General features: G+C 45.5%; 1 protein-coding gene across 2 annotated transcripts; it reads left to right on the top strand.

Moving 5' to 3' along the window:
* Nucleotides 1-6,518: 6,518 nt before the first annotated feature.
* On the top strand, nt 6,519-14,429 carry MGAT2 (mannosyl (alpha-1,6-)-glycoprotein beta-1,2-N-acetylglucosaminyltransferase). Of its 2 annotated transcripts, none has more exons than XM_018556255.1 (2): nt 6,519-6,562; nt 12,543-14,429. In XM_018556255.1, the coding sequence occupies exon 2, from the start codon at nt 12,841-12,843 to the stop codon at nt 14,143-14,145; it is 1,305 nt and encodes a 434-aa protein (XP_018411757.1). In that variant the 5' UTR covers nt 6,519-6,562; nt 12,543-12,840; the 3' UTR covers nt 14,146-14,429. The 2 variants fall into 2 exon arrangements, with proteins under 2 accessions (XP_018411757.1, XP_018411758.1); XM_018556256.1 differs by having other exon boundaries at nt 6,524-6,567.
* The last annotated feature ends 12,412 nt before the right edge of the window (nt 14,430-26,841 follow it).

The following is a 26,841-nucleotide window of genomic DNA, read 5'->3' on the forward strand; positions in this document are numbered from 1 at the left end:
CTTATTGGGGGGGCGGCACAGCTTGCTCTGGCTCTAGAGTGGCAGAGCCAGCTGTCAATCAGGCAGCAGGATAGATCCCAGCAATATTTTCGGGATCTTTCCCGCCTGCAGTGTGGCTTTAACTTTGGACCTAAAATAGAACTAAAGCCCCCAAAAAAGTTTAGCTCTAACTCTCTTAAGTCAGATCTATTCCATCTGTTAAGGCACGTGGATAGCAAAAACAAAACAAATGAGCTGCCGTAATGCAGCATGCTGTAATGCAATGCCTAATTGTAATAGGGCCCCCGGTATAAATGTATATGTTGCTCTACCACCATGCCACTGCCCATGTCATTGCATCTGCTGCTTTAAAGATCTAAGCTTGCTGAAGAATCTTTACCATTGAACACTTCTGGCAGTGTCGGATGCCGGTATCACCCTCTGCCCTCTGTGGTTCCCTCCGCCAGCCCCTGCAGGACACAGAAATGACATGGGGGCTTGTAGAGGGGACCAGGCATCTAACATCTGGAAGAGTGATGACATGCTGCAGATCTTTTAGCCAACTTAAATCTTAAGTTTATCAGCAAGACAGCCAAGTATGAATTGCTTGCTATGCAGGGATTTTTTTTTTTCTTAAACGCAGCAACAGATTTGCTTTAAATATCTTGGTAGCAAAATATCACATTTGCTCCTGTAACTTATCCATTGTATAATAACAAAACAAAAAAAAAGGTTTAAAGCCAAAATAGATTTTTCACTCCCGTTAGGCTGGTGCCTTCTGCAGTTGAATGCTGTTTTTTGTTGTTAAAGGGTATGTCATAGTGAAATAACCGAAAATACACATGCAGTCCCATGTTTTACAGACCCTGCAAGTATGGGAAAATACCTGCTGATCTGCCTGAAATGCATTCAGTTCCTGAGTCTTGTTGCGGGCTGACAACACACAGCATTTTTGTGGACTGAGTGGTGTTGGCTAGGGCTGCAACCAACTAATCGATTGGGAGAATGGTTGTCATTATCGATTAGTTGGTTGGATCCCCTAGCTCTCTGCTCTATGCTGGGAGGAGGGCACAGCAAGCAGTGGGCGGGTGCAATCGCCAGCCTGCTATTGCAATTTGAAATGGCCAATAGCAGGCTGGCTATTCCACCAGCCCGCTATCTGCTGTATTTATATTCAGCTACCGTCTGCAGAATCTTGCCCCTGACGGCAGTCATTTCCTCGCTGCAGCTATTCAAGCGCCATGTGCTTTCAATACAGTTATTATAAAAGGTGGGGGGAAAAAAAGTAATTTTCCGTTTCGGGCTGACAGATTCTGGTGTGGGAGGCGGGTTGCAGTGCCATTCATTTCAATGGCACCCAAAATGCGCCTCCCACCCACAGTGTGATCGCCCGCACTAGAATGTATGATACTGTGATGCCGTGCGTTCCAGTGCAGTGCCATTGCAAAAAAAGTGTGCATGCAGTTCTATTCTGAAGGAAACTGTTACGCTGCATTTGTGTATCTTATTTTACATTAAGGATTGTAATTATTTAATTATAAATGTTTTTTGTTTTTTTCATCTGATGAATCAAAAAAATTATCGGCCAACTTAATCGATTATGAAAATCAATTAGTTGCAGCCCTAGTGTCAGCCCTGCCCACTTTTCTCTTGCCAAACTACTCAGACCCTACTACTCTCCCATCTCCACAATGTAGAGACCAATCGTACTGTAGCCCAAAGATAAGGACTCTGACGGAAAGTTACTCTGCGTTACATAATACAGAGAGGGAGCACGGGACAACGCTGAATTTCTGATCATCGCCAGGTATTTTTTGCACTTGGTAAACAGATCTAACAAAAGGGAGAAAATCTGCCCATTTTTCAGGTTTATCTTTGTTTACGTCTGAGAGGCTGGCTTTGAGTTTGTGTTTGTTTTTCTTTTTAGACAAATGCTTTTGTATTAGTATAGTGCTTTGTCCTCCTATGTACACACATTGTGCAAAAGGAGTAAATAAGCTTCGAGGACACAAAGCTTTATTGTAGTGCTTACACAGAACAGCTGCAGGTTGTATTCATGTAAACGTAGCATTGATGGTGTGACAAATACAGACCGCTTACATGTGAAGATCAGACGTATGGATGTGCTGAGTATAGATTATGGATTGGCTATCAGATGAATATTAAACAATATGATATATGAGAATCGTTCAGTCATCAACAATGTAGGGGAAATGCAATCTTCATCAAACAGAGGACTATGACTTGACTTAGTGCTAGGAGCAGTGACGTGACATTGAGAAAGAACTTGACATGTTGGGAACAAGCTTGAATGTTTAACCTTGGCCAGTAAAACACTCTACTGCTATTAATTGTGGGAAAAGACATAACATGTTCAAGAGGCAGTAAACGGCCTGTTACGGTTCCTGTTCACGAGGGCAATGAACTTCAAGGGACGGCTGCTGTTCATCTCCTGGTATTATCAGTAGCCTCAGCAAAACACGGGACAGCCATCTATGGTAAAGGAAATGTCTTCCACACGCTGCACAGGCTGCTGGGGACATCAGGTGCACATGGGGTGTGATAAGCTGTGCACGTCAGAGGCGATTTTAGTCTACATGAACCCTCTTTTGTTAAAGCCGGGACACTACTCATTTTTTTAAAGTGACATTAAACCCTCAGATTTTTTAACATAAACCAATACTGTAATGTGCGCCTTACTGTAATCCATGGTTGTTTCCCTTCTCTTTGCTGCTCTTCCTTTTAAATCCTCATGTCTTCTCATGCTGGGCAGAACTTCTGTTTTGCAGCAGACTCCTTGTCTCTGGAATGGCTACGTGGTGTCTGTGTATAGGTTCACAACCTGAGCCAGCACTACAGGAAGAGGCAGTCAGCTGCAAAGGGAAGTTCTCCCCAAGCATGAGAAGACATGAGGATTTAAAAGGAAGAGCAGCAAAGAGAAGGGAAACAACCATGGATTACAGTAAGGCGCACATTACAGTATTGGTTTATGTTTAAAAAAATCTGAGGGTTTAATGTCACTTTAAGTCTTGAACAAAATAAAAATGCTGCAACAAGTTCATAAGAATCTCTGCTGCTGATGTACTGCCGGCACTTCCTATCCACATGCACCCCACCCAAGGCTGCATGGCTTCTTCTCAGGGAGAGTTTGCTGAGGGCGAGAACACTGGACCCGGAATGGGTATTGTGTGTTGAAACAGCCAATTGTCTCTATGCGAAGCCCATATAATAGGGTGAGAAAGTTGGGGGTAAATTGGGAAACGGGAATACCTCCCAACTTTCTGAGATGAAAAAGAGGGACACAATTGTATTTAGGCAATAGACAAATCCCCAGTAATGTGTACCATTAAAGGAGTTGTAAAGTCCGAGCACATCCTCTCCTGTTATAACATCAGCACTGTAATAGGAATACATAGTAGAGTTGTTGGTAATCATACAATCAAAGCTTACTTGATAAAATCCCTTTGATGTAGTGAGCGCCGCCTTCCGTCTGCCCGTCACTTCCAACAACTTCCTGGATCCCCAGTGTGCTTTGCATCTCTTTCCCTGCTGCTTGATGTGAGCCAATCTCCATTTCTCAAGACTACATATCCCATCATGCATTGCTTTGAACAAGCAATGATGATGTTATATTGTTCAGACAGAATGCTCTGTGAGAGAGGTGACACAAGTAAGTGCATATTCACAGGGCTGAGTGAAATGGTGTCAGTGCATTGAGGAAGTACATGCTATGGGCATCTTCAATAAGTACGTTTAGAAACTTCTAGATGGATCTGGTTATTAGGAGAGGGATAGAAATGTAATATAAAAATATAGAACTGACCATAGATACTCTTTAAGAATTTATACGCCAAAACTGATTGGTTAAGCCCAGAACTAGTGTTTTTTCACCATTACTTTTCCTTTATGCCGGCTTTTCTAAATAACAGAAAAGATCATTAAGAGATAAGATGAAGGTTTTAGTGCAGAATAACACTTTTGATAGTTAAATAGCATTGATGTACCAAAACAGCCGGCTCGATGCTGATTGGCTGGGAAGTTGGCTTCCCAGCCAATCTGCATCGATCCGGCCAAACAGCATGGAGCCGGCTTCCAAACCAATCAGGAAGACAGGGGCAGGTTATGACCTGCCTCCCTGATTGGCGAAGCCGTCTCCATGCTGATTGGCTGGGAAGCCGGCTACCCGGCCAATCCGCATCGATCTGGCCAAACAGCATGGAGCCTGTCAATCAGGAAGCCACGGGCAGGTAATGACCTGCCTCCCTGATTGGCCGGGAAGCCGTCTCCATGCTGATTGGCTGGGAAGCCAGCTTCCTTGCCAATTAGCATCGAGCTGGCCAACCAGCAGGGAACCGGCTTCCTGGGTAATGACACACCGCCCAGCTTCCTGATTGCCCGGGAAGCCGGCTCCATGCTAGCGGAAGTACCCGTATCGCCGAGTACCGAAATATAAATATCAGTATTCATAACCGAAAAACTGGTATCAGTGCATCCCTATTAAATAGAATCTTTTCATAGATATCTGTACATCAGACCGGAAAAGGGGACAACTGAGGAGAAAATAGGGACAGTTTGGAGGTTGTGTCATCACCCTATAAAAGGAAATCCCTGAACAAGGACCTTCATGGCAGGATCATTATTTTATTAAAACCATGGAAATGACTTTAGAAATGACACGAATGTGTTCCAGTTTATGACACGTCACTGGCTGACTTTACATATGAACATTGTAGATTGGAAGGGTATTTGTGCCACTTTGGGTTTATGTTGACATTTAGGATGTCTCTAAGGATCCATATTGTGAGTTCCAAAGCTGCTCACAACACTTAGACGCTGCATACAAAAGTGTTAATTGATCTCGGTGGGAAGCGCTGCTGCAAAGAGGAGCGGATATTAATCATACACTCCAGGGAACAGAACACAATACCAGTAGGGCAGCATGGTTGTAGAAAGGACGTCATCTCCTTCCAGACATATAGAATGTATGTGACGTGTCTGTAAAAGTGAGAACTTCCCCAGTGACTTCTGTCACTTTACTGGGTACTCCGCTGTGTACAGGTGATGGAATGAGGCGACAACACGCTTCAGGGGATCACTGTGTGCAAGTATGTTGAAGAGTTCTAACAAGGGGCTTGTACATTGTGTACTGCTGGGTTCAGTCATGCTGCTGCACTTTTTCTTTTAAAGTCCTGGAACTGAACGTGATTAGAAACCATTGATTTTACTGTGCATGCTTTCAGAGTATGTTAAAAAAGCACCACAAAATGCATCTGCTGTGCACAAGCCCATTTACACCATAGAGGTGCACTAAACACATTGAGGGGAGTTTTATCAAAACTGGAGCAGTTGTCCATGGCAACCAATCAGCTTCTTTCATTTTCAAAACTGAACTAAAGAGAGAAGCTGATTGGTCGCCATAGGCAACTGCTCCAGTTTTGATAAATTCCCCTCTGTGCATTTAGCACAATGCTATGGTGTAAAAAGACTCTTTAAGTAACACTAAAGTCTTAAAACAGTGCTGGTAGGAAGGCTTTTATTGCATCATAAATTACATGTCTCTTCTGCAATAAAAGCTGCTCTGCCTCTTCTAGATCAAGCTCAGGTAACCTCTCTCTGCACTCCATCAGTGCTGAAACTACAAATCCCACCATGCATGGGACTCTGGAAGTCATGCCTGTGGCTGTCAGCCTTGCAATGCCTCATGGGACTTGTAGTTCCACAACAGCTGGAGTTACCAGGTTCCCCACTCCTGTTTTAGATGTAGGTCTTGCCGCACGGGAGGGGGTAAGGATGCTTATGGACGTCACATTACTGGAGGGGAGTATAGCGGATGTCAGTTCAACTTTAAGAAGTATGCACGGTGCTTCACGCTCAGTAATGGAGGAGTTTCTGGATGCTTTGAGCCCACCTCACCACAGCCTGTCTGGCTTTACATATAAAATGAGCCCCTCGTCCTCCATTCTACCCTTCTTATCATCCCATCCTTCTCTCGGTCCTTCCCGCTCTTTAGCGCCGATCCTGCGCCCCATTATAACTAGTTGCGCCCATTAGGCGCCTTCTTCTTGCAGAAGTCTGGAGGCATTACGTGTTTCTTCTTTCTGATCTGACGTCTCTTATTGTCATTGGCTGGCTAAGCTGTCATTCGTCCCGCGGCGGTCTTTTTTCATTGGTCGGCACAGTGAACTCATTTACATTTTATTCGAAGCCTGTCTTCTCATTGGCTGATATAGTAGCCTTGGCGCCCTTTGATGCCGCCTCTTCCCGTGCAGTGCCGTCTCATTGGCTCCGCAAACGATACAGGCTGCACGGCGTCGACGTCCTTTTTTTTTTATTGGCTTAAGACTTCAGGGACTTTTCGCGCTGGTCCAATTACCGAAGCCGGTCATCAGGCAATTTTTTTTGGTTATTCTTGTTTGGTTGCGGCGTGGAAGGCGGGCGGTTCTTCGGTCTGCAGCAGAACGTCACGGCCGCTGCCAGCGAATGAGGCAAACTAGGGGGCGGGTCCGGTGGGGAAGACGCTGGGTCAGTGAGCTCGGCGGGGGGTAGAAGGAGACTGACAGAAGAGCGGCAGCCGGAACCCCAGGTGAGGTGAACGGCGAGCCCGTGCTGGAAAAGGGGGGGACTTGGGTTTTATTCCGGGGTCACGTGGTGCCTCATGGATTCCTTGTGTGTCTTATCGGGTGCTGTTGTCGGCTCTTCTCCCATTGGTGGGCTCCGTGTGTGACTGGCAGTAACGTGCATTCAGTTCCAGGGACGGAGCTGCTATAATGGGGAACCCTCTGTGCTCTGTAAACATTGCTGTCCCATATTGTCAGTGTGATTACCCTTCACCCATACCCTAAATAATGAGACCCCTCACTTGTGTATGAGGGGGGCATAAGCTTCTTAGTATTGTCCTGGAACCTAAACCAACGTAGCCCCCTCCCCCCTCCTTGGGGGTACAGGTGAGCCCAATCCCATATGCATCTCCATGCACCAGCATCTTCCTTTCGGCCCACGTTGTATGGCAATACACTAAAGTATATCCAAAACTAATAAAGTCCGCTCACTGCTGCTCTCTCGCCTTGTGTAGGGTGACTGGTCTTGTCTCCTGTAATAAAGACCGGTCACTGCTGCTCTCCATTTTGGCAGAATTCAACACGGTCACTGGGGGCGGGCGGGACTACAGTTCTTCCAGTGGACTCCTGCAGCGAGGAGGCTGCAAAGGAGCACAAACGGGTGAATATACCTCTTGTAGAGCCTTGGTTCTCAACCTGTGTAACCTCAGGACCCACATTTGACCTCCGCCATTAAGTCACACAGTAATGGAATGCATGGCATTGCGGTACCGTGCGTTCTGCAGGCAATTGAACAGTAAGTGGGAGGTGCGTTTGGGGTACCATTCAAATGAATGGCAATGTACCTCCCACATCAGAATGCACGGTAGGTGCGTTGCATGGTAAAGTGCATTGATTACATGGGGCTGTGCGATTAACGCACTGTACTAGTGTGAAGGGACCCTCAAAAACACTGACACGCATACATAACCACAGACAAAACCTCGCACACTCAGACATTCTCACACATATACACTCCAAAAAAATACATTACATTTTTCTTTCTTTTTACGCTCCACCCAGTCTCCCTATCTTACGAGAACTGGAGTGGATCCTCAGCCTGGGGTGCAGTGTGGGCTGCTGTGCTGTGATGGAGCTCCATCCATATGTGCGTTGCTTGTACAGCTCCCATGCATGCCCATCGCTTCTCGGCCTTTTGGCTAAGATCAAGTGTAGTATCTGTTCTTATCAGTCAAAGATGCACAGGTAGCCAATTGCCTGTGTAATTGTCTGAGTACTGGAGGAGGCTGCGGACCCCGGGTTAACGACTCTTCGTTAATGGGTGCGCTTGGTGTCGAGCCTCTGTAAGGTGCTCTAGACTCCTGATAATGGGCAGATCCGAAACTTGATCGAGGCTGGAGGGCTGGGGGCGGCAGAAGCCCGTGGTGTTGTGCCCCCTGGGGGTGGCGTCCCAGGGGTGCTCAGGAAGTCACAGGGGTTAGGGTCCTACCCTCACTGACTCACTGATGCACTTGGTCACACACCACATTGCATTTTTTCTGCACAACGCCTCTTGGACAGGCCTTATGGCTAGTCCGGGGCAATTTTTTTGCACTCGGCCCCTAAGGCCTGTCAGCGTGGTGCACTGGCACTTTATTATTTAAGCACTCTATGCACGACACGATTGGCCTTTTTTTGGCATTGACCCACAGATGCTGATGGTGCAGGTTTCTTCGGGGCCTATTCCTGACGCTGGGAGGAGATTCTGTGCCTCTTACGGGGTTCTCTGTCTCCTCCCACCCAGGAGGTGGGTCTCTCTTCGGGAGAGCCCACCTGCCAAGTACTGTGAGGGACCTGTTTCGGCAGGTCCCCAAAGGAAAGGTCCACCGGCCTTCGGGTTGGTGGACCATAGTATCTCAACCCCTGTCAGGAGCCTTGCGCCCCGGGGGGTCGGGAAATGGGTCCCTTCTTAGGAAGGACCTTGCACCCTTGTGCACGTTTTTTGTGTGCTGTGATTTCACGGTTCACTTTTTTTGTTCACAGGGGGAAGTTTGTTTAGACGCACGTTCCACGGGCTCCCATGCATGCCCTGTAGAGGTGCCGGGAGCGATAATGTGATATCACTCCGGTCCAGGCACCTCTACGGGACATGTGAGGGAGCTGTAAGCAATTCATGTATGGCTGGAGCTCCCTCGTGACCCCCATCCCACCCCACCTCAAGCTGACACTTGGCGCCGGGGAGCATATTTTGAGGTAGAGGAGTTCTCACCTAGAAAAGTGAAAGGCATGCGGTGACCCACTGAACACGGTGTCGCATCCCACTTTTGGGTCACGGCCCACCAGTTGAGAACCAAGGTTGTAGAGGACCTCTTCCTTTCAATGCTCTGCTAAAGTTGAAGATGACAGGGTCTCTTTAGCTCTCCCAGAGGTCTATGGTGAGGTGGAGTCACTGAAGGATAAGCAAACTTCTAAGTATGCGACCTGCGCATATTCACACATTCCCTGATACGTTGGCCATTGGGTTGTAGATTTCACCATGCGGCGTGTCCCCAAACAGGACATTTGGATTGGTATGTCCACACGTGTCCCCCCATCTCTGGGCGGAGACCTCCATGTCAATCGTGTGTGCACATTTCAGGTTGCACCCCTGTCACGTGCTCTGCCTGGACGGCATTTCCTTTTGCATAAAAGAGGAAGTGGTGTTTGCTGCACATTGTGTACCCGGGATTGGGGGGGGGCAGTTGTCTCTGCAAGCGTTGCGTGATGTGCACAGATTCGCACTCCTGCAACTGCGGATCCCACTGTGGACCTTCCAGACCTATTTATGGCGCTGTTTAAAAATAATTAGGACGCATTTGTTGAAGCTGTTACCTGCAGACTTCCTCGCAGAACAGAATCACCGGAGGGGGGTGGGGGATGAAGAAAGAACATGGAGCAGTTTAAACTTGTACCCTGTGCACATTCAGTACAGATGACGTGATGATTGCATGATGTATGCGATCTATAAACCAAAAAACTGCCGAGGAGGAAACAAAGACATCCAGCATTGTTCATTCCCGTATTGTGATCGGCCGCTGCGTGTCACAGTGACCTCGGAGCCGTCATGGCTGATGAGGATTCTAGCAGGACCTGCCGAGCTGTTGGCAGACTTGAAGTGTATTTCTACTTTCACAGCCAGACTACAACATCTGCTCAATATTTCCTAAAGATCAGCCGCACGTAACCGATCCAATTGGTTTATTGTAGTGAATTCGGTACAAAGTTCAGCATATACACCACCAAAGTATCAGACTTGTCTGGAGGTCGTCTGCAAGGGCTTGTTCACTCCAGATGTGTTGGGGCTGCACTCAGCGACATTTTCTAGCATAGTCCCAATGCAAAGACAAAGCAAATTCACACCACGGCACTGTAGTGCTGCGCACTGAAAAAGTGAAAGAGGCCATTGCTCACCTCCTCCTGGAACTGCATAAACCTTGTGGACGCCTTCCTAGAAGAGTTGAAGCTGTTATAGCGGCAAATGGCGGACCAACTCAATATTGATCCCTACGGACTAAGACTGGGATGCCATTAAAGTTTGTGTGTAGGCAGGTGTCCCAATACTTTTGGCAATACAGTGTATGTTGTTGGTGAAGTCAGAGCTACTGATCTGCATGCTATAGGTCAGGGACTCGAAGTATTGTAGCCATTAGGCTGGCGTGAAAGCCAGACAGCTAGCATTTTCTGTGTGTTGGTAGCACTGCCGTCATGTTTGGGTTTCCTGCGGTCTGTCTCATAAATTCAAGTTCTGCAGAGCTGAGTGAGAGGTGTCCAGGCTGCATCTGGCATTATCTGTCATGTCTTGTTGTTGTCTGTGCTTGGCAGAATATATCCTGACTCAGATTTGCAGCGCAAGGTCTAGTATGCCCGATCTTGTTTTTTGGCTCGGCTGAGTTCAGTGTACTTCTCCCTCCAGTGGAGCTACATCTGGTCACATGATTTGTCCTGGAGGAGAGGATCGTCTAGTCTAGCCTCTGATCCCCACCTATGTATGTATTCATCCCAGCCAGACTTACAGGGCTTTTCACAAAAAGGGTGAAGAGTTTGGAGAAGTGATCAATCTAGGACAACATAGCTGAACTGGAAACATTCTCCAATTCCGCTCACTTTCCAGTTTTGCTATTTTGTCCTAGATTTTTCACTTCTCCAAACTCTTCACCCTTTTGTGAATCGCCCTGTGAGTATAGGATCACTTTCATGTGCTGGGATTTCTATACTTGCAGTGCTCGGAGATCTGCACCCCGTGTTTACAGTAGTTTGCCTTAAAGTAACACTAAACTCAGGAGTTAAATCTTAAAATTGCATTCATGTACCTTTTAACTATTAACAGAAATGCATGTGATTTGTGTATCACTTGGCTGTAGATCCTCAAATCATCTCTGAATTGGTGCTGACACTCCTTCCTTCTGTAGGGGGGCTACTTCTGTTCCCCATGGTCCCTGTGTGTGTTGTAAAGTAGTTAGCGCTCCAAGCTCACTACTGTGATGGACTACAATCTCAATACAAATGATTAAAGTAAACATGAGATTGTAGTCCATCCCGAGAGCGAGCTTGGGGCGGTACTGTACAGCACACACAGGGACCATGGGGAACAAAAGTAGCCCCCCTCCAGAAGGAAGGACAGTGTCGGCACCAATTCAGAGATGATTTGAGGATCTACAACCGAGTGATACACAAATAGGATTAGGGCTGAATCAAGTAAAAAAGTGTAATCCATAACGAGAATCTCATTATCGATTAGTTGGTGAGGATCTTCTGCGCTGGGAGCTGGTGTTTCATTGGGTCCGTGTCCCCTCTGATCCCCGGTGCTCCCAGCTTACTCAGTTCTGCACTGTGGATTGGATTTGCTTGGAGCAGTATATCATTAATTAGCAGCACTTGGTGTTAAATGATTAACTTATGTGCAGCGATACCATTGCATGCTCTGTGTTGTACAGCCCCTGTGAAGTGCTCTTTGGGGGGAATTTATCAAAACTGGAGCAGTTGCCCATGGCAACCAGTCAGCGTCTTTCTTTCATTTTAAAGTTCAACTGAAGAGAGAAGCTGATTGGTTGCCACAAGCAACTGCTCCAGATTCTGTTTGCTCCAGTTTTGAACAATTCCCCTCTGTGCCTCTTGAATCACTCTAATTGCCATCGGGTCCTCCGTTGACCGTGCGTTGTGTAATATAGAATAACTGTACTTGGAAGATCTGTAAAAAAATAAATCAAGGCAACTGGACTTGCTGCATTTTTCTTGAAGACTTTTTGTTGGTCATCTGACCAGCTTTCTCAATTCAGAATGACTTGTACAAAAAAATTATCTGGGAATAAATATGGTGAATGTTGCTCCAATCATCATAATGTGCTAATCATTGCCAGCATGGGGTCATACGTACTTGGAATATGTCTTCTGGTGACATCATACATATATACAGAGTGCAAATGTTTTTGGGGCTGGATGTTAACAATATAATGCACTTGGGACTAAGCAGCGCTCTAGTGTTCCACATCCCTATGATCCATAGTGATTAAAGTAGTCTGCTACATCCTAATGCAGGGGTAGCCAAACTCCATCCCTCCAGCTGTGGTGAAACTACCAATCCCATGATGCATCTCTCTCTGGGAGTCATGTCTGTGGCTGTGAGAATCTTGCAATGCCTCATGGGTTTTGTAGTTCCACCACAGCTGGAGGGCCGGAGTTTGGCTACCCCTGTCCTAATGTTTTGCTTGTACTGTGGATAACATATACTGGCCCGTGCAGAATAATTTTCTGTATTGTGTGGCCACGCTTGTCTGTGTGTTTGCTGTCATGGCTGTTTAAAGCGTAGTCTGCCTTGTAACTTGGACTGCATAGGTGTTGTCGTGGCACTTGCATGAGTGCTGCTGGAGATATATACTTAGACTTCAAGCAGGTGAGCAGTTTGCAGCAAGCGTGGCAAGTTAGGCATTTCCGGTGCTTTTGCTTTCTCTCAGGATAACATTTCTTTATCTTTTTTTTTTTTTTTTGCAGGGGAGCTGTGGTGAGCTCACTGAGCAGAAGCGTGTCCTTTACCAACAGATGTTACATGGAGTCTGTTTCCCGTCCGTGATCTGCCTCAGTCAATGTGCACGAGGCTGGGAGGGAAACAAGATGCATGCAATCGCCCACTTGGAACTGCCGCTCCTGTCCTCGTCAGATGGGAAGATGAGTTAGCCAAAGACATTTGTGCATTTAATGCTGCCATCTGGGCTTTGATTTGGATTTCACAGGCAGGTCCTGTGTGCCATTTCAGCTTCCCTCCCTCTGATTGCTGTGGACCATCTATAACATGAGGTGCCGCATATATAAAAAGAAAGTCATCCTTCTGGCTTTAGTGGTGGTAGCCTGCGGCCTGGCACTGTGGAACAGTGGCAGACAAAAAAAAAATGACTTTGTTCAAGACTCGGACGTGGAGAAACCAAACGGGAAGGGTCATGTGTCCCCAGGGAGTAGGAAAATTTCTAATGACTCTGCCCCCGAGAAAATACAGAAAGCGGAGGTGGACAACGTGACTATGGTGTACAGATCTGTCGTTTTTCAGCTGAATTTTGACCAAACTATTAAGAACTTGGAAACAATTACCAATCGGCCACAGGATGACGTGGTCATCGTAGTGCAAGTGCACAATCGACCGGACTATTTAAGATATCTCTTGGAGTCTTTACGAAAAGCCAAGGGCATCGAGAACGTGCTGTTGATTTTCAGCCACGATTACTGGTCGGCCGAGTTGAATCAGATTGTCGCCAGCGTGGATTTCTGTCAAGTGCTCCAGATCTTTTTCCCATTTAGCATCCAGTTATACCCCAATGAATTTCCCGGGCACGACCCAAAAGACTGCCCCAGAGACATAGAAAAAAAAGATGCCATTAAGCTCGGTTGCATCAACGCGGAGTACCCAGACTCCTTCGGGCATTACCGCGAGGCTAAATTCTCGCAAACGAAGCACCACTGGTGGTGGAAGCTGCATTTTGTTTGGGAGAAGGTAAAGGTTTTAAAAGAGCACAAGGGCCTAGTCCTTTTCATCGAGGAAGACCACTACTTGTCTCCCGACTTCTATTACGTGCTTAAAAAGATGTGGAGCAAAAAAACTGAAGAATGCCCAGAGTGCGACGTGTTGACCATCGGGAGCTATGCCCGTCTCCAGTCATTCGCCGAAAAAGCGGACAAAGTGGAGGTGAAAACGTGGAAGTCTACGGAACACAACATGGGAATGGCCATAACCAGGGAGACATATCTGAAGCTCATCGAGTGCACAGACACTTTTTGTTCTTACGACGACTATAACTGGGACTGGACCTTGCAGCACCTGACCGTCACTTGTCTTCCTAAGTTCTGGAAAGTCATGGTTCCCGAAATTCCCAGGATATATCACATTGGGAGTTGTGGGATGCACCATAAGAAATCTTGCAAAGCAACCACAGAAAGTGCCAAAATGGAAGCCATGTTTACAGGCAACCAACCGTACCTATTTCCTGAGAACGTAGCCATCGCCCACCGATACTCAATGGGCGCTCTGTCCCCGCTGGTGAAAAACGGGGGGTGGGGGGACATTAGAGACCATGAATTATGTAAGAGCTATCGCAGGCTGCAGTAACGTTGCAAGCTCTGAACTTTGAACAATTGCGTTCTGTCTCTGCGGAGCGTTCCAGATGAAGGAGTTTACAAATTTACCCTCTCGGTTCCGTGACTTTTTCTTTTCTTTTTTCTTTTTTTTTTTCTCTTCGATTGTCGTCCTTTTAATTGTCGATCATTTCTATCTGTGTGGAATCTTAAGATGAAATTAATTACGGCTCTTTCTTACTAATTAAAAGATGCATCATACATATATATAGAACACGTCCATGGAAGTCCTTTTCGAAATAAATGAAATTGAAGCTATTTTAGATTTGAAATAGTTTTATGAAGAAACCGTGTATCAGTTCTTCATATATAGTCATGGCCAAAAATATTGGCACCCCTAGGTTGCAATTACAAATATTTAGGCATTCTTATGTTTTATTTATTTTGTATTGGTATGACAAAGAATTAACAGCTTTTTGGTGCAGTCCATCATTCTACTGTTTTCTGAAAAAGAAATGAGGCCTTTAAAGAAATAAAATCCAGTCCCTACAGTCACACATGGTGGAAGTTCACTGATGTTTTGCTGCTTCAGGCACTGGATGTCTTGACTGTGTGCATGGCATTATGAAATCTGAAGACTACCAGATAATTCTGGGGTGCAATGTAGGGCCCAGTGTCAGAAAGTTGGGTCTCCGTCGGAGGTCATGGGTCTTGCAACAGTACAATGACCCAAAGCACACGTCAAAAAGGACCCAGAAATGGTTTCAGACAAAGCGCTGGAGAGTACTGCGTTTGTCACATGTCGGCTCTATCGATCGGGAAGTCAGGGAACACGTGGCGCCAATCGCTGACTTCCCGATCATCTTCCTGCAGAGAGCGGTGACTGTCCTATAGGTATTCCCCCCTCTCCGATCCTCCAGCACTGACTGGAGGAAGGGATGGAGTAGGGGGCTGGCTCTTCCACTAGATAGGCGGAGCCCGCTGTCAATCAGCCACCTGGGTGGATCTCAACAGTATTGTCAGGATCCATCCTGGCTGTGGCAATCTCAGTATAAAGCAGGCAATAGCTCACTATATGCTGAGTTTTGGGTCACGGGAGGAGCTTAGCATATGTCCTCCCATGACCCTGAAGAGAACTATGGGGGGGGGGGGAGGTTACCCCATAGTTCTCTTTTAAACCAAAAATTGTTGTTGTTGTTTTTTTTTTTTTTTAATCCTGTGGAAAAAAAAAAAAAATCAATCTGGCTTTGTTAAAGGGATTTGGTCCTGCCCTGCCGTTCAGATTAATGGTCTTTACTGGATACAGCTTCTTCCAACTTGTTATTCTGGACTAGTCGGGCACCAGTGACATGCCTGCTCTGCGACTAACAATTGCCGTGGGCTATAGGTGAAGGCTTTAATTAGGGTGGAGGGTAGGTCACATTTCTGTCAGAATTGTTGTTTTCCGTGTCCCCATTGGAGAGATCTTGTATCACCTCCTACCTGACATCTTGGAGAGGTTCATCAATTCTGTCACAGCATAAAGCCATCCTTTAAGGAACAGATTTACTATAAGATCCCGGTCACATCTCTGGGGTTCACTAACGCAACACACTCTCTTGTTTTAAACAGAATGGCCTAAGAGCTTTAAAAAATTGCTCCCTCTGCTGCTCCAAATCAGCCCCAAGAAAACCTGTTCCTGATAACGTCTTCATTGTGCTGCTGCATGGAATGAAAAATCTGTCTCATCTTCAGTGCTACATCTGTTGCAGACCTATGCAAATCTGTCTTGGTTGGTTGGCCATGACGGAAGACGCAGGAGTTATTGTTACTGGTGTGTGTACGTACACACACACACGCAGATTAGATATAATTTCGTGCTGAAGTTGCTAGAGGGCCAGACCATTATAAATAGGGAAGCAGGTTATTTACCACGACAGTAGAAGTGATTTGTTTCTGAAGATACGGGGAAACAACGCGATTTAACAGCCTTTGAACGTGGGATGATTGTTGGCGCTCGGAGCCATGGAGCGAGTATCAGCAAAACAGCAGAATTTGTTAAAGTCTCCTTTACAGCCTTCTTTCTCAATGCTTCTTAGTTCTTTCTGTCTCAGATCATTTTCATGCAATCAGAAAAATTAAATCAAGAACCAATGAGAAAGAAGGCTGTGAGGATTCTTTCTTGAATATAAGCACGCTGCTTGAGACATTTATTTATCTCAGAACTGGTTAAAAATAAAATAAATTCGATATATTTTTTCCCCCCCTAGAGTTCAGCGGAATTGAATAGCCAGAAACTAACCCTAACCCTTCTCGCTGTGAGTTTAAATTGTAAACGCTCTGTTTTTGTTTTTCTTTTTCTTTTTCTTTTGCTATCACTAGATAAACTTTAATCTGAAATAATCTCTGAAGGTTTTATAGGCCAGTTAATGTTGAAGCGCGTAGAATGTAAATAAAGACAAACCGCTTTTCTTGCCAAAGCGTACAGCCTTGAGTGACATCAGATGGAACATGCACGCAACAGTAGAGGCTGCCTGGCAAGCATGGGAGGTGCGCGGAGTTTACAGTTTGTCTCTAAGCGGGTTTTAGATGTTTGCAATCCGAGATATGACAATTCTAAAATGTTCTGTTCTCACCGGAGCGGAAACAGAGGGAGATGCCCCAGTGACAGGACACCTGTGACAACAAGAGGGGATTTGTCTCACTTACTATTATTATTATACAGGATTTATATAGCGCCAACAGTTTGCGCAGCACTTTACAATACATTATACATTATAATAACAATACAATTCAAGACAGGATGGTAAGGAGGGCTCTGCCCCTGAGGGCTTACACTCTAAAAGGGAGGGACAAGTGATACATGAGGAGGTTCACTTTCTTCTTACTTTCTGTTGTGTCTATAGGAGAGGGTGTGAACATATATCTCGTCACTGAGATACAAAAGGCAACAAACAAAACCTGACCGGAATTTTAAATGGTTTTATCCAAAATGAGGGAAAGAAAATGTTTCAGTTATACTTAGACTGCTCTATTTTTCTAGCGATGTTGGTTTGGGAATAGGTAAAAAAATCGGCACTCACAAGGGAATCCGTCCATCCAATACTTTTATTTGCAAAAAGGCATAAAAGCAGCAAACAAACAGACGCTTACATGTTTCAGCCCCCAAACTGGGCCATGGTTAGGGAATCTCTGTTCCTCGATGACCACAAAGTGAAACTCCACTGGTTTCACTCCCTCTGCCCAAAGACAGCGCTCTACAGCACGTTGGTCTTTGGTGCAGTCTCACAACAGAGCGTCTTCTGTTTCTGTCCATGTGACTACCACTCGGCTAAAGTCCTAGCGCATGGTCGAACTATCCAACTATGTAAATATGCTCCATTGTGCCATCTTCTCTCTGTTCCGCTTACCAAGTCATTTATAAATTCTAATAATAAAATCTAAATTTTCTTGTGTTCCCGTGGAGAACGTTTACAGCATAGTATAGAATATCACATATACGTCCTAATATCTACTCTTCTATGTTTTGTAACAAGACAAAACCTTCCAAAAGATGCTGATAATCAGTGGCCGGAGGGTGTTAGCTTGCATTTGGCAGCCCATTTATAAAATGCAGGCACTGGGCTTATGGTGCTTAATGTAGCAGGGAGGATGTGATTTGTGACTTTGACAGATGACATGATAACTCTCCTTCCATTTTTTTTCCCCCCATTATTCTTTCTCTCATTCCCATTTGACCTGCCAGCTTTGGACTTCCCAAGCCAGCAGAGCAGGATGCGCATTTGGGAAGCACGCCATTGTGCAGTACTTGTTTTTTAAAGCAAAGCTTCAATCATACCATCGCTATATATATATATATATATATATATACACACACACATACACACACCCTGATTGTCACTACTGCCCAATGTAGGGATCCTCCTGTGGTCCGGAAACGTTGCAATTCTTGATTGTGACCAATAAAAGTTCTTGGCGAGTATGGTGATGAGTATGTTGATGCACTTTCTCCATTGGATCTTTCAAATGATTGACACGGCAATAATAAAAGAAATCCTGACCGAGGTCCTAACCCTTCCCCATTAGTAATGGGCAGTAATGGCCTTTTGGATTTTCCCGTGTGATGAGCGCATTGTAGGCGGAATGATTGATCTCCCCGGAGAAGTATTCAAGCCATCCACTTTGTCACTTTGGGAGCTGTAGTTTGTTTTCACTCGGTGCTCATTTAGCAGCGCAGTGTTCATCTTTCCTCAATAAGTCATGGTGCCTGGCATTCTGCGTGCCGGCTTCTGAGCTGTCTTAGAAGTTGGCAGGGATGTGGTGTTACCATGGCAGCCATCGTGGAGTCAATGGGCAGCATGTTGGAGCAGTCTGCTGTGCTCCACATGGAGTGGGTGAGGGGGCGATGGTTTAGGGTTAGGTAGAACTCGCATTGTCAAGTTCCGCAGCTCAAGATAAATCCGGAGGATGTGTGAGATTTCAGAATTCTTTTTAAAGAGCCCGAGAGATTCCAAGATGGAGCTGAATGTAGTTTTCCGGATAACAGTGTTATGTTATTTCCACCCTCAGTTGTCCGAATATGAATGTATGTGACCGAAAGTTAAAGTGACACTAAACTCAGGAGTTAAATCTTAAAAATACATTCAAGTACCTAAACTCACTCCTGTGATGGACTACAATCTCATGTTTAGTTTATTAATTTGTATTGAGATTGTAGTCCATCACAGGAGCGAGCTTGGAGCGGTGACTACTTTACAACACACAGGGACCATGGGGAACAGAAGTAGCCCCCCTCCAGAAGGAAGGACAGTGTCAGCACCAATTCAGAGATGATTGGAGGATCTACAGCCGAGTGATACACATATAAGATACATTTTGTTAATAGTTAAGGTACCTGAATGCATTTTTAAGGTATAACTCCTGATGTAGCTTCACTTGAATTCTTTCACAGATCGGAATGGGTTATGTCCCGGTGTACATGTTGCAGGCTGCACTTCGTGCTCTTGGGCATTGCAGTTGCCGTGCATAATATTGATGCAGAGGTTTGCTATGGGGTAATTATGCAATTGGCCCAGAGGAAACCTCTCGGCGTGCACTTGTGTTTATTGCTTTTGGTTTTATATGTGCTCATTAATTTGAAGGACCTTTTTAGTGAGTCCTGCAGCCTTGTTTGGAATCAAAAGTACTGCAAATAAAACAGACGTGAAGGTACATTACAGTCCTGCGGTCATAAAGACTTTATGTGCTGAGGCACACTTCTATGAAAACAAAGCCTGGAAACTGATATGGGGGCACGCTGCCTGCCTGAGGCTTCTTATACCCCAGCATTTCTTTATTACCCCGTCCACCCCACTGCATTCTGCTAGTGACCCGGGAAACACGGTTTTCTTATCTGTTTAATGCAAAGTATGTCAGGTGTTCCCAGATAAGTATACCCAATACTGACTTGTCTCCTGTACACAGAAAGCCTGATCTATTGAAGTGACAGGAATAAGAAGTGACTGTCTCGTTCTCTCTCTCTCCCTCTCTCTCATCACTTAGGTGCTCCGCACTCCGGCCTCTTTCTTGCCAGCGCCGTCAATACAGGAATCCGTCCACAGTTCCTTGCGTATAGTAACAAGAGAAGTCAAGGTGTTGCAGCACTCAATCTTCTTCATGACTATTCAAATGAAGAAGAAGATTGAGTGCTGCAATAAAGCACCAACAATGTATGCAGCACTCTACACATTTTACATTCACATCAGCCCCTGCCCTCCAGAGTTTACAATCTAAGGTCTCTATCTCGCAACACACATACAAGAGCCAATTAACCTTCCAGCATGTCTTTGGAGTGTGGGAGTAAACCGGGAGTACCCGGAGGTAACCTACACATGCACAGGGAGATCATGCACACTGCTTTGCCAGGATTCCTGTCCTAGAAATGACCCTTTATGTTGTTTGCTGCATCTCAGTGCTGCTGATATCCTGCAGCTTCAGGCAGTCACTTCCTGTCTAAATGCGTGTTCTCCACTGATGGCATTTCGTGTTGGCAGCCACTTGATAGTAAACAAATTAGTTTTTAGCCACTTTATATTTTTTCTTTTTTTGTGATCCGCAGCAATGCCTCTATAAAGTGGTGTGTAACATTGCTTGGACTATTTGGAAAAACCTGTTCCGGTGTGCTGGTAGAATCCTAGACCTGTGACAAATCTGGACCGTGTCACTTCCGGTATGGACCCGTGACAAATCTGGACTGTGTCACTTCCGGTATGGACCTGTGACAAATCTGGACTGTGTCACTTCCGGTGACACGGCCTCAGCATTTTCAGGCAGCGTTGGCTGAACATGCAAGCGCAGAACAGCTGATCAGTTCCAGAATTTTCACAGGCTATTTGCCTCTATTGCGCATGTGCGGGGAAGGCAATGGGTCGAAAAACTTAACAGACGAGGTGCAGCTGTTCTGCACTTGCACATTCAGCCGACGCCACCTGCAACTGCTGAGACTGCGTCACCGGAAGTGATGCAGTCCAGCACACTAATAGAATACAGGACCTACAGGTGAAACTCGAATAATTAGAATATCGTGCAAAGTTCATTTATTTCACTAATGCAACTTAAAAGGTGAAACTAATATATGAGATAGACTCATTACATGCAAAGCAAGATAATTCAAGCCGTGATTTGTCATCATTGTGATGATTATGGCTTACAGCTCATGAAAACCCCAAGAACCCCAAATCCACAACCTCAAAAAAGTAGATTATTACATGCAATCAATAAAACAAGGATTGTACATAGAACAATATCGGACCTCTGAAAAGTACAAGCATGCATATGTACTCAGTACTTGGTTTGGGCCCCTTTTGCAGTACTTACTGCAATTACTTTTGCACAATATTCTAATTATTCGAGTTTTACCTGTATAGTTCACCTCTGAGATTAGCAGCATTGTCAGCATCTACCTAAGCCAGGGATATCCAAACTCCGGCCCTCCAGCTCTGGTGAAACTACAAATCCCATGAAGCATCTCTCTCCGGTAGTAGTGGCTGTGAGAATCTTGCAAAGCCTCATGTGATTCGTAGTTCCACCACCGCTGGAGGACCGCAGTTTGGACATCCCTGACCTAAGCCACTCCACTCTCCATATTAACTTTCAGCTGAGCATTCATGTTCATGTGAGCAACAGAGTTCTAAAATATCCATGTGCGTCTCTTGTTTCTCTCAGGATAAGCAAGTAATGACATTCCTGTTGAGCAGTATCTCCCCCATCCAGGGGCTAAACAGGAATGCTTGTACAACCCCGGCATTCCTTTTTATAACTGAAGACGCGCCAGAAGCCCCCATTGCATTACACTTGCATGTACGATCGTTGGCTCCGAGGTTTTATTCTTTTATAAGCCGGCCATACACCTAGAGATCATCTGCACATTTTCTATGGTCAGATGGAAAAAGTGCAACAGATTCCTCCATCTACACTGAACTGTGTGTATGGAGGAATCTCCCGCTGGGCCAAGGTTCAGTATCTTGCCAGTCGGCCCCCCTGGCTCTCAAAACACCTCAACAATGCCGGCATCCAATCAGATTATTCAGGTGTTTTGAGAGCCAGGGGGGCCGACTGGCAAGATACTGAAGCTTGGCCCAGCGGGAGATTCCTCCATCAACACAGTTCAGTGTAGATGGAGGAATCTGTTGCACTTTAGGTGTATGGCCAGCCTTACAGTCTTGCCGTTCATTATCTGGAGGGAAATGTGTTTACTTTTTGAGTGAATATATATGTGAGATTCACAACCCACAGAAAGGGACTACACCCAGTCATGTTCGTTCCCTGAGCCAACCTGTTTACCTTTTAAGAAAAGGAACCGAGATTCAGTTTCACTTCCAATACCAAAGACTCACATGTCAGAACGCTGGTACTGTCCCAAAGCCAAGTTTCATCCGTACGGGGCGGACGTTCTAATTGTCTAGGCAGTGGCAGTTAAGCTGCTTGTTTTACATGCTGCTGCTGCAGGGAACAGTTCAGTCATTTGCAGTCATTTGCTTTTAAGTAGTCAGATTAATGAATGATGTGCTCGCCCCGGGCTACGATGCATGATGGTGCTTTGTGCAGCGTAATCAAAGCCATGATGACCGTCTTTTCAGAGATGTGAATGGGACGAGCTGAATGTAGATAATCTTATCAAGGTGTTATTGTTTCCATGTATGGGTTATAATTATAGATGTACGTGTTTGCTGGATACATTTGCATCTTTGTTTTACTATCCCTCTTATTTCATTGCATCTACTTCCTAGACCAAGCGTTGGCAACTGTGGCAGTCCTGCTGTTTTGGAACTACAAGTCCTATGAGGCATTGCAAGATTCTGACAGCCACAGGCATGACGGGATTTGTAGTTTCTTCATAGCTGGAGTAGCGAGGTTGCCTACCCCTGTCCTAGGAAGTGAAGCAATAAGAGCGCAAATCCTAACAGTGTGAGTGGTGTAGGGACAACCTGTGTCTATGGGATACAGGTGGAAAAAAATTAACAAAAAATGGGGACTTACTTGGGGTGCCAAGGATCCTGGCAAGGGGGGCCCCAATGAGGTTCTGGCGAGACGTGTTGTGTGGTGGTATTCGGTGTGTGGTGGTCTCCAGATGAGGGCTTGGAGGCAAGGCAAAACAGGTCCTAGGGTTTTGCCGTGACGGCTGGAATTGATGCCGTCAGGTATGATGGTGAACCCGGGAGTAAAAGAATAAAGTGAAGAACAGATTTAGACTGAGTGCTGTGTGTGCTGGAGGGCTAGGGGAGAGGCTGACTCTGATCTTAGCCGCTGTGTTTTAGGAAGTGGTGGAGTGAAAGTGGCAGAAGGCTGGGGAAGGACGTGCACGGAGCAGTGGTGAGGGAGCAACGCGTTTCGAGGAGATCCTCTTTCTCAAGCTCGAAAGGAAAAGTGAGTAATTCCATGTTCCATGTTCACAGGTTTCTCCCCCCGTTCCTAGAGCAGCAATCCTCATTGACCGCATCCACACATACCCCACACCCCTAAGTGAGCGATGCGTCTTTTTTCTTCTTGTTGCTACCCCTGTCCTAGACTGAGATGCCAGCTTAGGCCCCATTCGCACTCGCTGCAGACATGATAACCGCATGCAGTGATGTTCATTGGCACCCCAAACGCAGCCAGCAAGACATGCAAAGTCATACAGATATCCCCATAGTGTCACTATGCTGCCTGAAGAAGGGGGTAGCCCCCACTGCAAGGGTTAATTTTTCTGATAGTAATCTTCATTGGAAGTTATGATTAAGCAAGGTCCACCTTTAAGGTTTGTTCAGACTTAGTGTGGATTTATTCACTGGATAACCACCAATTAAACTGAGTTTAGGTCAGCAGCCACATCATGAGTAGTAAAGCCTGCCCTCTGCCAGCATGCTGCAGAGACGGACCCTAGCTCTCTGTGAAAGCAGTGGTCTCTCTGCACAAGCCCAACACTCTCACTGTTGTGCAGTCAGCAAAGCTCACACTCCCTGGTGATTGGAGAGCTCTAGCTGCCAGTCAATAGGAGGCGTGTTGGATCTCTGCAGAGAGACAACTGCTTCCAAACAGCAAGGGTTCCTCTCTGTTGCCCACACCACTGATTGCTGCTTTCTTGAAGAGCTAAACGTGCTGAAGATCTTTTGCATTTGACACTTCCAGGTGTGTTGGATGATTGGTACCCCTCTGCAATCTCTGGTTCAACCGCTGGCCCTTGTGTCACTGCAGTTACTTATAGGGCCAACATAAGTAACCACATCGGGGGGCGGGGAATCATCAACAAGCTTTGCTCTTCCAAAGAGTATAATCATTGGTGCAGAATTGGTCAGTGTTCTCTTTTCCTGTTTTAAAGTATAATCAAACCCTCAGTGGTTTTTTTCTTGCATGCGTCTACTGCTAGCAAGCAGTCTATATGTGCAAAAACATTTTAAAAAAGTTACCAAAAAAAGGTTATTACTTAGCTGTGTCTTCACTGCATGCTCACGTCCGAAGATCTAAAGATTCTCGGGTGGCCGCAAAGGATCATGGGGCGGGCGCATGCGCAGTAGAGATCTTCGTCTGGGAAAGAAGAGACATGGGGTATGATGATGCAAGCAGCCGGGAGCGTGCACGCGCACAGACTCTGTGGGACAGGAAGAGACAGCAGCCAGCGCTGGATCAGAGACTGGCACCAGCGCTGGAGGGACTCCTGAAAACAAGTGGAAGGAAGAGGATGATCGGATCAAGAGGAATCATATGAGGTAAGTCCTTAACCTCCCTGGCGGTATTCCCGAGTCTGGCTCGGGGTTCATTTTCAGTACCAAGAGCGGTAAGTGCACAGAAAAGTGTCACTTGTCCCTGCGAGCCCGCAGTGTCCTCTGCTGTACGCGGCCGGCCGTTGCCGGCATCTGAGGTTTAGTTTCGTTTTCGGGCGTCACAGCGGGGGGCGGAGCCGGCGGGAAATTCAAAAGTGAAAACATGACCATTACACAGAATACACACAATACAATGTAATCTGCTATGATTACACTTATGTATCAAACTATTTCACTTCAATTCTGTCCCTAGAGCTTTGTCCAGTGCCCTGCCTGCACTTTTACTGTTCTTTCTGCCTGGAAACTTGTGAACATCCATGGCATCCAAAAAGCGTCCCTTTAGGTCAAAAGCGGTTTTAGACCAGCTAGAAAACAGCGACAGTGAATTAGAATCACTTGCAGAATTGAGCGATAGTGATTCGTTGGGAAATTTGTCATTAGACACTGAAAGTCACTCCATTCTGCAAGTGATTCTAATTCACTATCGCTGATTTCTAGCTGGTCTAAAACCGCTTTTGACCTAAAACAGCGACAATTCTGCGACCGAGCTCATTATGTGCGAACTTGGTACTCTATTGACTGTGGTACGGATCAGGCAGCGCCCCCAGAATTCCCATTTACTGGACCATTTTTTTAATTATTATATTAGAATTTTTTAATTTCGTGTTTCAAACTTTATCATACCCGGGATGTCTACTGGACACATTCACTGTACTAAGAATTACAGGCCTACAATATAGAACAACATATTTCCATGAAAAACAATGTACCGCTTTGGGATGCTAAAATCCTGAATAATCATACCGCCAGGGAGGTTAAAGCAACATGGGGGGGGGTTAGACTTTAATGCCACTTTAACATGACATCAGACAGAGTCACTTTAAATGTGTTATATACAGCACATGAGGGCTTCACCTGCCCTGCTTGAGAATTGCACACTGGCTGATTGTCCTCTCACGTCTCTGAGCAAATGTAGAAATCGGCACTTTTTTGCCTTTCTACATTTCTAGGTCTCCTTTCTCTTTATCAGTCACTGGAATGAAGTCAAACCTTCATCTCGATGTGACCTAATGCACTTTTGTACTGAGGAATATCTGAACACACGTTTGCACAGTTGTTTGCCCTGATCCCGCTTCACTGTCAGCACAAACCTTTTATAAAACATTATTGCTTCAATTAGATCAGCCAGACCTGAAAACACCGGAGACTTCCAGCCGATCGTTTCCGCCGAAGCCGTGCTGCTCTGTATTCCAGAAGTTTGTTCATGTTTAATCATTGATCAGACGGCGCAAGGGTCAAATATTACATAATCGATCAGCCGACATTAGTTATATATAGTGTAGAGAGACACGGGGCCAGCGCGCTGAATGTTCACACCTCATACTATCTGTTTGTTTTGCCAATTGCAAAATGATGATCGTGATTACTAAATCCATTAATAGCGCAATGATTACAGGGAGGGGTTATCGCCTCGGGGGTTCTCTGTGTAAACTAGGTGTACGTCTCAGGTTATGTCAGCTTGTTAAAGCGGACCTTTACACTCAGAAATCAAATTCTACCAATGCATCCCTCTATGTATGATGATTAATAATAACATAGACATGTCAGGTGTAAAATGCTGTGATTATGAAATACTTACACTTGCAGAACATTCACTTCCTGCTTTGAAAGGGCAAAATGACTTCAGTTTGGCAAAGCAATGCACCCTGGGATTGCCTTGTCATCAGCAGAGCATTGCTGGGAAATCTCATCTGTAATCTCACGAGATCTCAGGGAAAGGCATTTTGCTCCCCTGAGATGATGTGCATGGTCACATGTCTAGTCACATGTGCCAGAAATTCAGGATGTAAAAGGAGAGCTAGCAATCTGCCCTTAGTAAACATGGTCACTGTCAGAAGTAGGGATGCACTGATACCGGTTTTCCGGTTCCGATATTTTTTTTCAGTACTCACCAATACCAGAAGTCCCATTGAGGAAGCCGGGTGGCATGTAATGACTCGCCGCCAAGCTTCCTGATTAGCTATATTTAGGCAGGTACTAGCCCACATACTCAGTATTGGCACCAATACTAGTATCAGTATAGGTGCATCTCTAGTCAGAGGCTGGGAAAGAAAAGAAAAATAAGTTATGCAAAGAATAAAAAGCCGGCAATTACCTAGAAGTATGTGTGTGCAGATTGTCCTTACTAAACATTTCTAAAGGTGTGTTTGTTGTTATTTTAAAGATATGGATCTGTGAAGGTCCGCTTTAACACTGGGAGATTATGTGAAAAACATACTGTAAACAGCTATTAGAGTTAAAAAAAACATAATTATATATAGAAAGGGCAAGAAAATGAAAGGTGACCACACCTGAGCTGTGATTGCTATACAACAAGGCAATCCAAATATATCACCAATAAAGTCCAATGTGTCTCTTTGAAACACATTCTGAGACGTATATTCTTCTTTTTTTTTTTCTTCTAATCTATTAAA

The sequence above is a fragment of the Nanorana parkeri genome, unplaced genomic scaffold (assembly GCF_000935625.1).
Source record: "Nanorana parkeri isolate BGI_ZX_2015 unplaced genomic scaffold, ASM93562v1 scaffold230, whole genome shotgun sequence".
Classification (NCBI taxonomy): Eukaryota; Metazoa; Chordata; class Amphibia; order Anura; family Dicroglossidae; genus Nanorana; species Nanorana parkeri.